The sequence below is a fragment of the Lagenorhynchus albirostris genome, chromosome 12 (assembly GCF_949774975.1).
Source record: "Lagenorhynchus albirostris chromosome 12, mLagAlb1.1, whole genome shotgun sequence".
Lineage (NCBI taxonomy): Eukaryota > Metazoa > Chordata > Mammalia > Artiodactyla > Delphinidae > Lagenorhynchus > Lagenorhynchus albirostris.
In genome coordinates this window covers 34,274,455-34,288,773 of record NC_083106.1, presented here as the reverse complement: position 1 = coordinate 34,288,773, position 14,319 = coordinate 34,274,455, and the positions used below count along the sequence as shown (strand labels likewise).

At 36.5% G+C, this 14,319-nt stretch overlaps 1 protein-coding gene across 4 annotated transcripts in view; it reads right to left on the bottom strand.

The window, feature by feature from the left end:
- The window catches only part of KIAA0408 (KIAA0408 ortholog), a 36,252-nt gene that overhangs the window by 6,959 nt on the left and 14,974 nt on the right, over positions 1-14,319 (bottom strand). For 3 of the 4 annotated variants that reach the window (XR_009543779.1, XM_060167535.1, XM_060167533.1), the window contains exons 2-4: positions 12,011-12,265; positions 1,941-2,300; positions 1,772-1,851 (exon numbers count right to left, since the gene is read on the bottom strand). Coding sequence is in view for 3 of the 4 variants with exons in the window: in XM_060167535.1 (XP_060023518.1) it covers positions 1,772-1,851; positions 1,941-2,300; positions 12,011-12,145 (575 nt within the window). In the remaining variant the exon portion in view is untranslated. The remainder of the gene's footprint in view (positions 1-1,771; positions 1,852-1,940; positions 2,301-12,010; positions 12,266-14,319) is intronic. The other variant, XM_060167536.1, reaches the window with a different exon arrangement.

The window sequence follows — 14,319 nt, the reverse complement described above, 5'->3', positions numbered from 1 at the left end:
CGCCACCAGGGAAGCCCTACGATAAACTCTTAAAAGACACTGGGGCTAAAGCAAGGGATTCTGTTATAGGAAAAGGAGTCACAACTTCCTTAAACATTATTTTTATATAAATCCCATAGTACAAAACTTCAAGTCCCTTTACTGCAGCATAAAGGCCACCTCTCAGTGTTGTATTCAACACTATATACATAGTCTGACCCAAGCTACCTTTTTAACTGTGTCTCTCATTTTTTTCTATTACCTAAACTTCACCTACACTCAGACTCGACTGTGTGTAGTCTCTTGGGTGTCTGCTATTGGCGTTCCCACTTCTATAGGTTTTCTCTTGCCATTTCCTTATATCCACTTTGCCTACTGAATTCCTATTTATAATGTCTTCTGAGCTCAAACTCCTCCCCTTGAATTTGAAATAACATTCTAAGTAGTGTGACAGAAATCTGAATCAAAGTGCAAATAGACATGAGCAATACCAAATGGAAGGTGTTATTTGGGCATAAAAGAAAAGTGATCATCTTTTTTTAAATTTTATGAGTAAAGGACATATAAGCAAAAGAGAGCTGCAGTACAAATAGTGTGGCTATTCAAGGAACAGTGAGTACTCTGGTGTGGATGGAATATAAAAAAGTGGGAAAGATGACGGCAAATAAAAGAGAAATATTAGGTCAAACTGTAATGACTTTGAATTACATACTAAGGATTTTGAGCTTTTCTCGAAAAGCAATAAGTGGCAGTGAGAACTTTATACCAGGTGTGGTTTGTAAAAACAAATTGGCAAGTAAGAACTATTGAAACAAAAACCTAAATATTGCAAGAATGTGGGTTCACAAATTAACATTAATTAATCATATTGATACATATAAATCATATTTATATCTCTTCAACTTATATTACGAGATAGCTTACAATAAAGTGCAGACAAATACCCATTAGCAGAGAGTAGCAGGCAAAAGCTCAGTGGAAAAGTGGAAGGCAAAATTATGTAAAAATCATGGTTGGGTAAGAAAATCTGTTGTAAGTCAGTACAAAAATTCTCTCTGAGCTTCCAAAAAACTAAAGAAAAATAAGGGTCCACATTCCTATAGCTTCTAAGAGAAGTATACTGCCCCACTAGGAGATCAATGGTGATCTTAGAACAATCCATCTTTACTTAACTTGTAGAGAATTCCAATTTATTTTTCAATTTGGCTAAAACCTACCCTTACAGTTATAAGGGTGCTTCTGAACTGAAAGAGCATGTTTTACAGCACTGTATAAATATGTATGTGTGTACATACTTATAATATGTTATTCTGAAAATTATGAATGCTTCCATGATATATATAATAAATGTAGAAAAATAAATGGCTCAAAATGTTTCAGTAGAACATCATTATATAATTAAAACACCATTGTTAAATTTGACATAGTTTAAAGATGTATTTAACTAGATTAACCCAGTATACTCTTCCACTGGCCAAATACTCAAAATAAAAAAGAACTCCATTGGAGTATACTTGTTAAGTTATTATGGTTAGTATTTCACTAAACACCAAAAAAGTAAAGTACGCCTAAGAGTCAAACTACAAAGAGAACTAGAAGATTTGCTTTAAGAATTAGTGAACAGAGAAACATACAATTTAAGTTTTTATTTCCTAAGATAACGTATTTTAACAGCATTATTAATTCTCACTAACAAAGTGTTAGATGCTAAAGGAAGTTTGGATTCATTAACTAAAAACAACATTCTTTTTGATTTTCCAACATAAAAATCATCATAGATGTACCAGCCTACCTTCTGTGGTTAGAACGCTTTCGAATTTCCTCTTGAAAGCTGCATAATTCTTCACTAACTTTGGCAAGTTCTTCAAGAGCCTTTATACATATAAGCAATAGCAATGTTAGCCCTTTGAAATGTAAATATGTCTTTAGAAACAGTTCTAGGCCAATCCTGGCTTACTTACTGTGTTGAGGGCACCAGAGCACCTCTTGTTCTCTTCCTCAGAAGTCCTCAGGTCAGGCGGGGTCTCACATTCCTTTTGGTTGTCTGTGGCCAAAGAATCCATTAACCCTACTTTTGATTTTTTGATTGTTTTTTGTTCCTTACACATTTGATTTCTTTCACTGAGTAAGCTCTGCTCTGTTTTACCTTTCTTCCCCAGACCATCCCTGTGATTCATCCCTGTAAATTCACATTGTCTTGAATTGGGATAATTTGGAGAAGATTCCATCATTTTGTCTTGAATGGCCTTTTCACGATCAAGATCAATAATCGCACGTTCACTCATGTTGATTTTCCTCCGAAGCTTTACTTCATGGCAGAGCTGTAAAGAAAGCAAAGACAAAAATTTCCCCCTAATCCACTCTCTCAATATTTTTGATACTAAGCATACTGTTCTGAGTTCTCTTTGCCATATTACTATATACGACCCCATGGTAATGCTTATGCTTCCAGATAACATTTCTAAAGTCTGGATTAGCTGGAACAACTTTGAGGAACCATAAAGACTACTTTCAGTAGGTCAAAGCATGGATGGTAATTTCTATTCTTCTGAGTAGAAATCAACCCATTCAAAAATGAAACAAACCTGTGTTTATATATAGATATCATGATGATACAGAAGCACTGTTAACAAAATTGGAATGACTCGAATCAATTACTGGCAATGCTCTCTAACTGCTTTCAGAGAGAAGCAAGAGTTTAACTAACATTAAGGTCATATTTTAAAAATATATGATCCTATATGCCAACATTTAACTATCTAAATAGGTGACAATCTCATATAGTAACTCAGCTAATTCTGTCCCTAAGTAGACATTTTGCAATCAAAATATGTTACTTTTGGAAGTTACATTGTTGAGGGACAGGTAATTCTGAGACTTTTTTTTTTCCGAAGGCTACATACATTCAAAAAATGTTTCCTGTCGTAATTAAAACAAATGTGACCCTGTCCTAGGTAATACAATAGAACTCTAAGGCGTTGATCATCTATTAGTCTATGCTAAAGTGGGCCCCAAATTAGTTCTTGAGAGTTCAGTTTAACATGCAGGCTATTACTGGCTTTCTCTTCAGGCTTGTGTTCTGGGAAGCTTGTCAAATTCCAAAGACATTCAGAGAACTATTAAAGCAAATGACTCTACGTTTTACAATCACAACGTATATCTGCACTACATCTAATATTCAAAGAATAACAGAGAACTTCTGCTCCCAGATCCTTGTCCTGGCCGTGAGCGCCAGCCGAGCCCTAGCCACCCCCCGCCTCTGCAGGAGACCCTCCAGCACTAGCAGCCGAGTGGCTTACAGGGTCTTGGTGCTCCGGCCAGGAGTCAGGCCTGAGCCCCTGAGGTGGGAGAGCCAAGTTCAGGACATTGGTCCACCTGAGACCTCCCGGCTCCATGAAATATCGAACAGCGAAAGCTCTCCCAGAGATCTCCATCGCAACACTAAGACCCAGCTCCACTCAACAACCAGCAAGATACTGTGCTGGACACTCCATTCCAAACAACTAGCAAGACAGGAACACAACCCCACCCATTAGCAGAGAGGATGCCTAAAATCATACTAAGTTCACAGACACCCTAAAACACACCACCGGATGCGGTCCTGCCCACCAGAAAACCAAGATCCAGCATCATCCACCAAAACACAGGCACCAGTCGCCTCCACCAGGAAGCCTACACAACCCACTGAACCAAACTTACCCAGTGGGGGGAGACACCAAAAACAATGCGAACTACGAACCTGCAGCCTGCGAAAAGGAGACTCTAAACACAATAAATTAAGCAAAATGAGAAGACAGAGAAATACACAGCAGATGAAGGAGCAAGGTAAAAACCCACCACATCAAACAAATGAAGAGGAAATAGGCAGTGTACCTGAAAAAGAATTCAGAGTAATAATAGTAAAGATGATCCAAAATCTTGGAAATAGAATGGAGAAAATACAAGAAACGTTTAACAAGGACCTAGAAGAACTAAAGACCAAACAAACAATGATGAACAACATAATAAATGAAATTAAAAATTCTCTGTAAGGAACCAATAGCAGAATAACTGAGGCAGAAGAACGGATAAGTGACCGGGAAGGTAAAATAGTGGAGATAACTACCACAGAGCAGAAAAAAGAAAAAAGAATGAAAAGAATTGAGGACAGTCTCAGAGACCTCTGAGACAACATTAAACACACCAACATGAGAATTGTAGGGGTCCCAGAAGGAGAAGAGAAAAAGAAAGGGACTGAGAAAATATTTGAAGAGATTGATTCCTATATTCCTTCCCTAATATAGGAAAGGAAAGAGTCAGTCAAGTCCAGGAAGGGCAGAGAGTCCTATACAGGATAAATCCAAGGAGACACATGCCAAGACACATATTAATCAAACTATCAAAAATTAAATACAAAGAAAAAATATTAAAAGCAGCAAGGGAAAAACAACAAATAAAATACAAGGGAATCCCTACAAGTTTAACAGGTAATCTTTCAGCAGAAACTCTGCAAGCCAGAAGGGACTGGAAGGGCATATTTAAAGTGATGAAAGGGAAAAACCTACAACCAAGATTACCCAGCAAGGATGTCATTCAGGTTCCACGGAGAAATTAAAACTTCTACAGACAAGCAAAAGCTAAGAGAATTCAGCACCACCAAACCCGCTTTACAACAAATACTAAAGGAACTTATTTAGGCAGGAAACACAAGAGAAGGAAAAGACTTACAATAACAAACCCCAAAATTAAGAAAATGGTAATAGGAACATACATATCGATAACTACCTTAAATGTAAATGGATTAAATGCTCCAACCAAAAGACATAGACTGGCTGAATGGATACGAAAACAAGACCCGCATATATGCTGTTTACAAGAGACCCACTTTAGACCTAGGGACACATACAGACTGAAAGTGAGGGGATGGAAAAAGATATTCCATGTAAATGGAAATCAAAAGATAGCTAGAATGGCAATTCTTATATCAGACAAAATAGACTTTAAAATAAAGACTATTACAAGAGACAAAGAAGGACACTACAAAATGATCAAGGGATCAACCAAAGAATAAGATATAGCAATTGTAAATATTTATGCATCCAAAATAGGAGCACCTCAGTACATAAGGCAATGCTAACAGCCATAAAAGGGGAAATTGACAGTAACACAATCATAAAAGGGGACTTTAACACCCTACTTTCACCAATGGACAGATCATCCAAAATGAAAGTAAATAAGGAAATACAAGCTTTAAATGATACATTAAAAAAGATGGGCTTAATTGATATTTATAGGACATTCCATCCAAAAACAACAGAATACACTTTCTTCTTAAGTGCTTGAGGAACATTGTCCAGGATAGATCATATCTTGGCTCACAAATCAAGCCTTCGTAAATTTAAGAAAATTGAAATCATATCAAGTATCTTTTCTGACAACGCTATGAGCCTAGATATCAATTATAGGAAAAAATTTGCAAAAAATACAAACACAGGGAGGCTAAACAATACACTACTAAATAACCAAGAGATCACTGAAGAAATCAAAGAGGAAATCAAAAAATACCGAGAAACAAATGACAATGAAAACATGACGAAGTTTACAGCAATACAATCCTACCTCAAGAAACAAGAGAAATCTCAAATAAACAACCTAAACTTACACCTAAAGCAATTAGAGAAAGAAGAACAAAGAAACCCCAAAGTTAGCAGAAGGAAAGAAATCATACAGATCAGATCAGAAATAGATGAAAAAGAAATGAAGGAAATGATAGAAAAGCTGGTTCTTTGAGAAGATAAAGCAAATTGATAAACCATTAGCCAGGCTCATCAAGAAAAAAAGGAGAAGACTCAAATCACTAGAATTAGAAATGAAAAAGGAGAAGTAACAACTGACACTGCAGACATACGAAGGATCATGAGAGATTACTACAAGCAACTATATGGCAATAAAATGGACAACCTGGAAGAAATGGACAAATTCTTAGAAAAGCACAACCTTCCGTGACTGAACCAGGAAGAAATAGAAAATATAAACAGACCAATCACAAGCACTGAAATTGAAACTGTGATTAAAAATCTTCCAACAAACAAAAGCTCAGGATCAGATGGCTTCACAGGTGAATTCTATCAAACATCTAGAGAAGAGCTAGCACCTATCCTTCTGAAACTCTTCCAAAGTATGGCAGAGGGAGGAACACTCCCAAACTCATTCTACGAGGCCACCATCACCCTGATACCAAAATCAGACAAAGATATCACAAAGAAAGAAAACTACAGGTCAATATCACTGATGAACACAGATGCAAAAATCCTCAACAAAATACTAGCAAACAGAATCCAACAGCACATTAAAAGGAACATATGGGGCTTCCCTGGTGGCACAGTGGTTGAGAGTCTGCCTGCCAATGCAGGAGACACGGGTTCATGCCCCAGTCCAGGAAGATCCCATATGCCGCGGACGGGCTGGGCCTGTGAGCCATGGCCATTGAGCCTGCGCATCCGGAGCCTGTGCTCCGCAATGGGAGAGGCCACAACAGTGAGAGGTCCGCGTACCATGAAAAAAAAAAGGGAACATACACCATGATCAAGTGGGGTTTATCCCAGGAATGCAAGGATTCTTCAATATATGCAAATCAATCAACGTGATCAACCATATTAACAAATTGAAGAATAAAAATCATATGATCATCTCAATAGATGTAGAAAAAGCTTTTGACAAAGTTCATCACCCATTTTGATAAAAACCCTCCAGAAAGTAGGCATAGAGGGAACTTACCTCAACATAATAAAGGCCATAGATGACAAATCCACAGCCAACATTGTTCTCAATGGTGAAAAACTGAAACCATTTCCACTAAGATCAGGAACAAAACAAGGTTGCCCACTCTCACCACTGTTATTCAACATAGTTTTGGAACTTTTAGCCACAGCAATCAGAGAAGAAAAAAAACAAAAGGAATCCAAATTGGAAAAGAAGAGTAAAACTGTCACTGTTTGCAGATGACATGATACTATACATAGGGAATCCTAAAGATGCTACCAGAAAACTACCAGAGCTAATCAATGAATTTGGTGGTGTAGCAGGATACAAACTTAATGCACAGAAATCTCTTGCATTCCTATACACTAATGATGAAAAATCTGAAAGAGAAATTAAGGAAACACTCCCATTTACCATTGCAACAAAAAGAATAAAATACCTAGAAATAAACCGACCTAAGGAGACAAAAGACCTGTATGCAGAAAACTATAAGACACTGATGAAAGAAATTAAAGATGATGTAAACAGATGGAGAGATATACCATGTACTTGCATTGGAACAATCAACATTGTGAAAATGACTATACTACCCAAAGCAATCTACAGATTCCATGCAAACTACTCTCAAACTGCCAATGGCATTTTTCACAGAACTAGAACAAAAAATTTCACAATTTGTATGGAAACACAAAAGACCCTGAATAGCCAAAGCAATCTTGAGAAAGAAAAACTGATGGTGGAGGAATCAGGCTCCGGGACTTCACACTATACTACAAAGCTACAGTAATCAAGACAGTATGGTACTGGCACAAAAACAGAAATATAGATCAACGGAACAGGATAGAAAGCCCAGAGATAAACCCACGCACATATGGTCACCTTATCTTTGATAAAGGAAGCAAGAATGTACAATGGAGAAAAGACAGCCTCTTCAATAAGTGGTGCTGGGAAAACTGGACAGCTACATGTAATAGAATGAAATTAGAACACTCCCTAACACCATACACAAAAATAAACTCAAAATGGATTAAAGACCTAAATGTAAGGCCAGACACTATAAAACTGTTAGAGGAAAACACAGGCAGAACACTCTATGACATAAATCAAAAGCAAGATCCTTTTTGACCCACCTCCTAGAAAAATGGAAATAAAAACAAAAATAAACAAATGGGACCTAATGAAACTTAAAAGCTTTTGCACAGCAAAGGAAACCATAAAAGATACGAGAAGACAACCCTCAGAATGGGAGAAAATATTTACAAACAAAGCAACTAGCAAAGGATTAATCTCCAAAATTTACAAGCAGCTCATGCAGCTCAATATCAGAAAGACAAACAACCCAATCCACAAATGGGCAGAAGACCTAAATAGACATTTCTCCAAAGAAGATATACAGATTGCCAACAAACACATGAAAGGATGCTCAAAATCACTAACCATTAGAGAAATGCAAATCAAAACTACAATGAGGTTATCAACTCACACCAGTCAGAATGGCCATCATCAAAAAATCTACAAACAATAAATGCTGGAGAGGGTGTGGAGAAAAGGGAACCCTCTTGCACTGTTGGTGGGAATGTAAATTAATTCAGCCACTATGGAGAACAGTATGGAGTCTCCTTAAAAAACTAAAAATAGAAGTATCATATGACCCAGCAATCCCACTACTGGGCATATACCCTGAGAAAACCATAATTCAAAAAGAGTCATGCCCCACAATGTTCATTGCAGCTCTATTTACAATAGCCAGGACATGGAAGCAACCTAAGTGTCCATCAACAGGTGAATAGATAAAGAGGGTGTGGCACATATATACAATGGAATATTACTCAGCCATAAAAAGAAATGAAATTGAGTCATTTGTAGTGAGCTGGATGGACCTAGAGACTGTCATACAGAGTGAAGTAAGTCAGAAAGAGAAAAACAAGTACTGTATGCTAATAGATATATATGGAATCTAAAAAAATATATATATATATATGTGTGTGTGTATATATATATATATATATATATATATATATATATATATATATATATATATATAGTTCTGAAAAACCTAGGGGCAGGACCAGAATAAAGACACAGACATAGAGAATGGACTTGAGGACACAGGGAGGGGGAAGGGTAAGCTGGGATGAAGTGAGAGAGTGGCATGGACGTATATACACTACCAAACGTAAAATAGATAGCTAGTGGGAAGCAACAGCATAGCACAGGGAGATCAGCTCAGTGCTTTGTGTCCACCTAGAGGGGTGGGATAGGGAAGGTGGGAGGGAGACACAAGAGGGAGGAGATATGGGGATATATGTATACGTATAGCTGATTCACTTTGTTATACAGGAGAAACTAACACACCATTGTGAAGCAATTACACTCCAATAAAGATGTTAAAGGAAAAAAAAAGAATAACAGATTTACTGCTGCTCAATACTTACCCAAATCTCAGATGAGTGAAGCACTATAACATAGTTAATGCCTGAAGGATATGCCATGCATTTATGCCCTAAATACTTATAAATCTGTAGTTGGATGAAGTCAGGATAGCATCAAATTGCAGCCATGAATCAACCTTTTTGGCCCCTGTAAAATTATCTGTACTGAACAGTTGTGGCCATTATAATTTTGGCAGAATTTGAGGGACATCATAAGAAGCAACCCTCAAAACACCATGCTAAATCTAAGGATGCTATTGGTAGCACTGTCCTCTTTTAGAGGAGTCATGGGTGGACACAAAATTGCTTTAGTTGCAAAATCAGGGACGAAAGTGCTATTTCTGGGAAATAGGTTTGCTTTTGTTTTCTGAATACTGAGAAATATGCATTTGATCATTTTTTGTTACTTACTAGAAAGACAGATTTGCTGCATGCATTTCACAAAGGATCCTTCCTCTTGTCTTCATCTCATCTTTCTCTTCTAGTTTTGGAATACTTTACCTTACATAGAATTTTATTTGACATCCTAAATTCTGTTGGGGACTTAGGTGAAGTATGAATAAACAAATATCACTATATTATTGATGGAAAACCATTTATTTTGTAAAAGGAAATCTGTGTTACTTGGTACCTAGCTGTTTTCAATGGTTATCTGATCAAAGGAGACAATCAGGAAAGATGGCAATGTGATAAAAAAAAAATTGCCAGGCATCTATTAACTCTATTAAGGGTATCTATCTGGATTAGTCCAGGTTTCAAAGATCCAAGTACGTACATCTTTGTTTTGTAATAGCAAATGCAATGATTGTGGATAGTCGCTGAACAAAGAATCATTAGCATCTTAATACCCAACACTGATCCTCTCACTAAGGACATTTTTACTTGGAATCACAGAAGTTATATGCGTGCACCGGGAAATGTATAATTTTCTAATATATGGCTTAATAAGTTGTGTCTGATTTAATACACAGAGCTTAGTGATAAATACGAAAGAAATACAGTCTATTATGCTTGTGGCATGTTACATTTTTTCCAAGTGTTGATTTTTAATTTTAGTTAAAAATATTGTCTTGATTTTCTGTGATATGTGAAGACAATTTCCTCCTGTTCTCTACTCCCAGCTTTGTAGCCTCTAAGAAGGTACATTCTTAGAGGTACAAAGCTGGGAGTGGGAAAAAATACATACATACTATGCCATTTTATATAAGAAACTTGAGAGCATCCATGAATTTTGGTATCTACGGGGGCTCCTGGAACCAATCTCCCATGTATACTGAGCGACAAGTATATTAGTATGATAAGGGGAGCACAATGCTAGTATTCAGGTATTGAACAGCATCATCTCTGGGTCGGTAGTTTGGGTAAGCACATTATCTAAACATATTCCCAGGTATGGTGTTGTATACTGCAGGCAGAATGACATAAACAGCAGCACAGCTACTATCCAAGATAAAGAAAAAAATATTCCAGCCCTTCTGTCAGTATTTCTATGGACTATCACCTATGTTTAACACCTGCTAATTGATAAGGCTAATATTTTCCATAGATGGAATCTACAGAGCTGTCAGAATAATTATTTGACAATAACAAATTTAACCAGACAGCAGAACATCTTAGCTACATGGCTTAAACAACTGGCTAGACTAATCCTGACTCCCTTAATTATTTTGCTTGGATGCTAGAATTATCTGAGATTGTTACTAACTGGACCTTCCAAACCTTTGGAAGCCAATGAGTTCAGGTTTCGAATTGGAGTTGTGGATTTTGATTTGACCTAGCCATCTCCCTGTTGATCCAATCTGAGCCTCTGGGTGGAGAAGTTAAGAGAGCAAGCAAAACGCATTTTCCAAACTATAGAAGGATGAGAAGTAAATTCTCCTTTCAATCTGTAATCATCTGCTACATGCCTGCCTTCTCAGCTCTATTTTAGAATAGTCACATGGCTATTCTTTTTTGTTTTTCCTTTTAGCATGCCAATTTGTATTTTATTTATAACCAATTATAGGGCTGTTAATAAGAAAAATATTTGCACTATAAACACATAAAGCACCAGCTTTGATTGTCTGTGAATAAAGGCCAAGGAGTCTGTTAAAATAACTGCCTTGGCAATGTGCACAAAACCATATAAGTCAACAGCAGGGAATGTTACAAGAAAGCAAGATAAGTATAAATAATTTTCAGTTGGAACAAGCTTGAATATACATCAATGCAGATACTTAAAGGAAATATTCTGGGCCAAACAGCGTGAAGGAATAAAATTATTATTTGTATCAGAGTCTCGGCATGTCATTTTTTATAAATTCTTTCCAAATAAATGTGCCAATAAATGTGTCACACCTTGCCAGGATAAATACCATGTCCACCTCCATTTTCTTTTTGATATATGATGCTCTTTTTGATTATACTGAATTATCTAATACATAACTGCCTTTAGTAGACATTATTCATAAGTCATCTCTGAAAAGATCTGTGTTTTAATGCCCAGTTATAATTTTACTAAAATATGTTCCACCAATTATGTTTTTCTTCTGTTTTCATCCTGGGCCCGGAATTTGAAAACTTATGCAAAATACATACCTCACTTTTGATACCACAGCACTCTAGTCAGAAAATAATAAATTGATACACTTTAGAAAGACATTTCAAGTTCCAATTTGCATGCAAAGCTATAAATTAGCATAGTCTCTACGGTAACATTGGGTTAGGTTATGCTATTTTTGGTCTAGTAAATATCACTGAGACATGCATCTTTTAGGTGAAATTGGAAAGTAAAAATAGTTTCCAATACAAAACAAACCAACAGAATTTTCATTCTGAGTTTTAAGTTTCCAGTGCATTCAAAACAAATCAACCTGTACCTCTTCTATCTTCTTCTGCATGATCTTCCATTGACTTTCCCATTCCTTTCTTTCATTGTCAAACTGGTCCAGTAATTCCATCTTTTCCTTGCGCCAGTTAGTCTCTGTGTTCTCCCACTGCTTATGTAGGTCCATGGCAACCGTGTGAGTGTTAGTGAAGGGGTGTTTCTGCCCGTCTCTGCCTTCTCTTAACTGTTTCTTGGAAGCTTGGAGTTGTTTTATTTGAAGCAGTCTCACTTGCCTTTAAAACAAAGCCTAATATAAACATAACAAGAGAGAGTTCCAAATCCATGTGCTTTCTGGAAACATTTTATCAGTTTGTCAAGAGCCATTGACATAAGCAAACTTTAGGAAAATTGGACTCAAAAGAAGAGATGACAAAAATATCTGCCTAAGGAGAAACTAACAGTCAAAGAAAAAAGTATCATCCAAACTTTTTTTCTGCCCCTTTCTGAGACCAGACAGTAAAATTACAGTGGACAGGATGGTTAAATGCATGTGTGAGATATAAGTATTCCTTTAACTAACCACCTAATCTAAACATAGAATATTTCATGAATATCTAAGAGTGGAAGTATGAAATTCAACTGTTTAGTCACGTCTACACAACTGTGGTAGATTCTGCTGCAATGGAATTACTCCTCCTGTTCTGATGCAACCAGATTATACATTTCTGTGACTTAAAGTCCTGAGGTGGTGTTGGGCTACAATCTCAATTTTACACTCATAGAGTTCAAGCTTGTGGCAAACATGATTGCTGTATCAATAAGACCCCAATGTTGATAGTAAGTCTGGGACTGATGTATCAGTAAGAAACCAAACTAAAGCATAAAAAAAAATTGTCATTATTTTATTTCATCAAGTAAAATGTAAAAGCAGCAAAATTATCCTGAAAGCCATATGTTAACACTTATCCATGCTCTTTTTTCCTTCTAATAGACTATATATCAGAACCTATCTTCTGATACTGAATACAGAGAAATGAAAAAAATGTTTTCATCAGTTTGCAGGGAAATTCTTGATCATATTAAGGAGTGACTGAAATAATTAGATTTCTAGCATTTAGGGCATGTGTTCATTCAGGATCTGAAGAGGCACTTTAAAATACCCGATTGGTAACTCTGTTATAAATCACCTAAAATTTCTGAGATTTATTTATATTAAAATGGGGGATATCCACAGGGTTATTACGAAGATTAAATGACATATGGACTGCAAATTGGTTTGAGAAATATAAAATTTCCCCTATTTTTTGCTTTAAAAAAATCTTGTGCTGATATCCACTGAAAATATTTTTATTACTAAAGTCAGATACATTTTTTAATGGGTAGAAAAGCACATTTAAAATGTCTGAATCTCCTAAGATAATCACGCCTATAAGAAGTCTTAACTTTTTAGCTTTTAAAAAGCTGAAGAGTTGGCCAAAAAAAAGCCAATTTGGCCATGACCAAAATGCCTTAACTTACCAGGTGGTAGCTGATGCTAATTTTGAGCAAAGTTCTCGAGACTCAGTAGCTGCCTGGGTTCTGGGATTGTCTAATGAAGCCCACATAACCAGGAAGCAAGCCCCATTCTGCAGGCATAGAAGACGGCCGCATATTTTATATCCCAAATATAAGATAAACATAGAAGACATTAGATTTTTGTCAGACTGCTCTGAACATGCATATCCAAGTGGTAAACTGTTCCAAACATGTATTTTTGAGTTGCAATCTATTAATGAATTATAATAGACTAATAAGGATTTTAAAATGTCAGTGCTGTATGCAGGGCTCCACCCTCAAAAACACCCTAATATTGGGATCTATATGGTTACTCTTCTCTCAAAAATTTTGCTACAGATACTTTGATCATCCTTACCTATTTCTTTGGCACTCACAAAACTATGACTAATTCAGCCAAGAAAAACAAGTCATTACAGATTTAGCCATTAAAAACAGTATCACGTCTCATTTTATCCACTCAGCCGTGTCTTTTTTCTAATCTCATTTTCCATCCTCTGTCATCCTTCCTTCCTTTTGCTACCCTCCAATCCTGTGAGACAGTGACCACAAGTACCTGCCACAGCAAATGCAAGTTGCCCCCAAATAAATGTGTCGATGGAGACATAACAAAATGAAGATTGTAAAGAATGTACAGAATTTTGTGTTTTGGTGAAGCTGTTATTGATCTTGATTACCTATTAATTTCTAGGTTCATCTAATAACTATTCACAGGCAATGCAGACGGTGCTAATTTTCAGAGACTGCAGACTGCTTTAAACTATATGTAATTAACTGTGAGCTGAAACTATCTTGCTGACTAGCAGG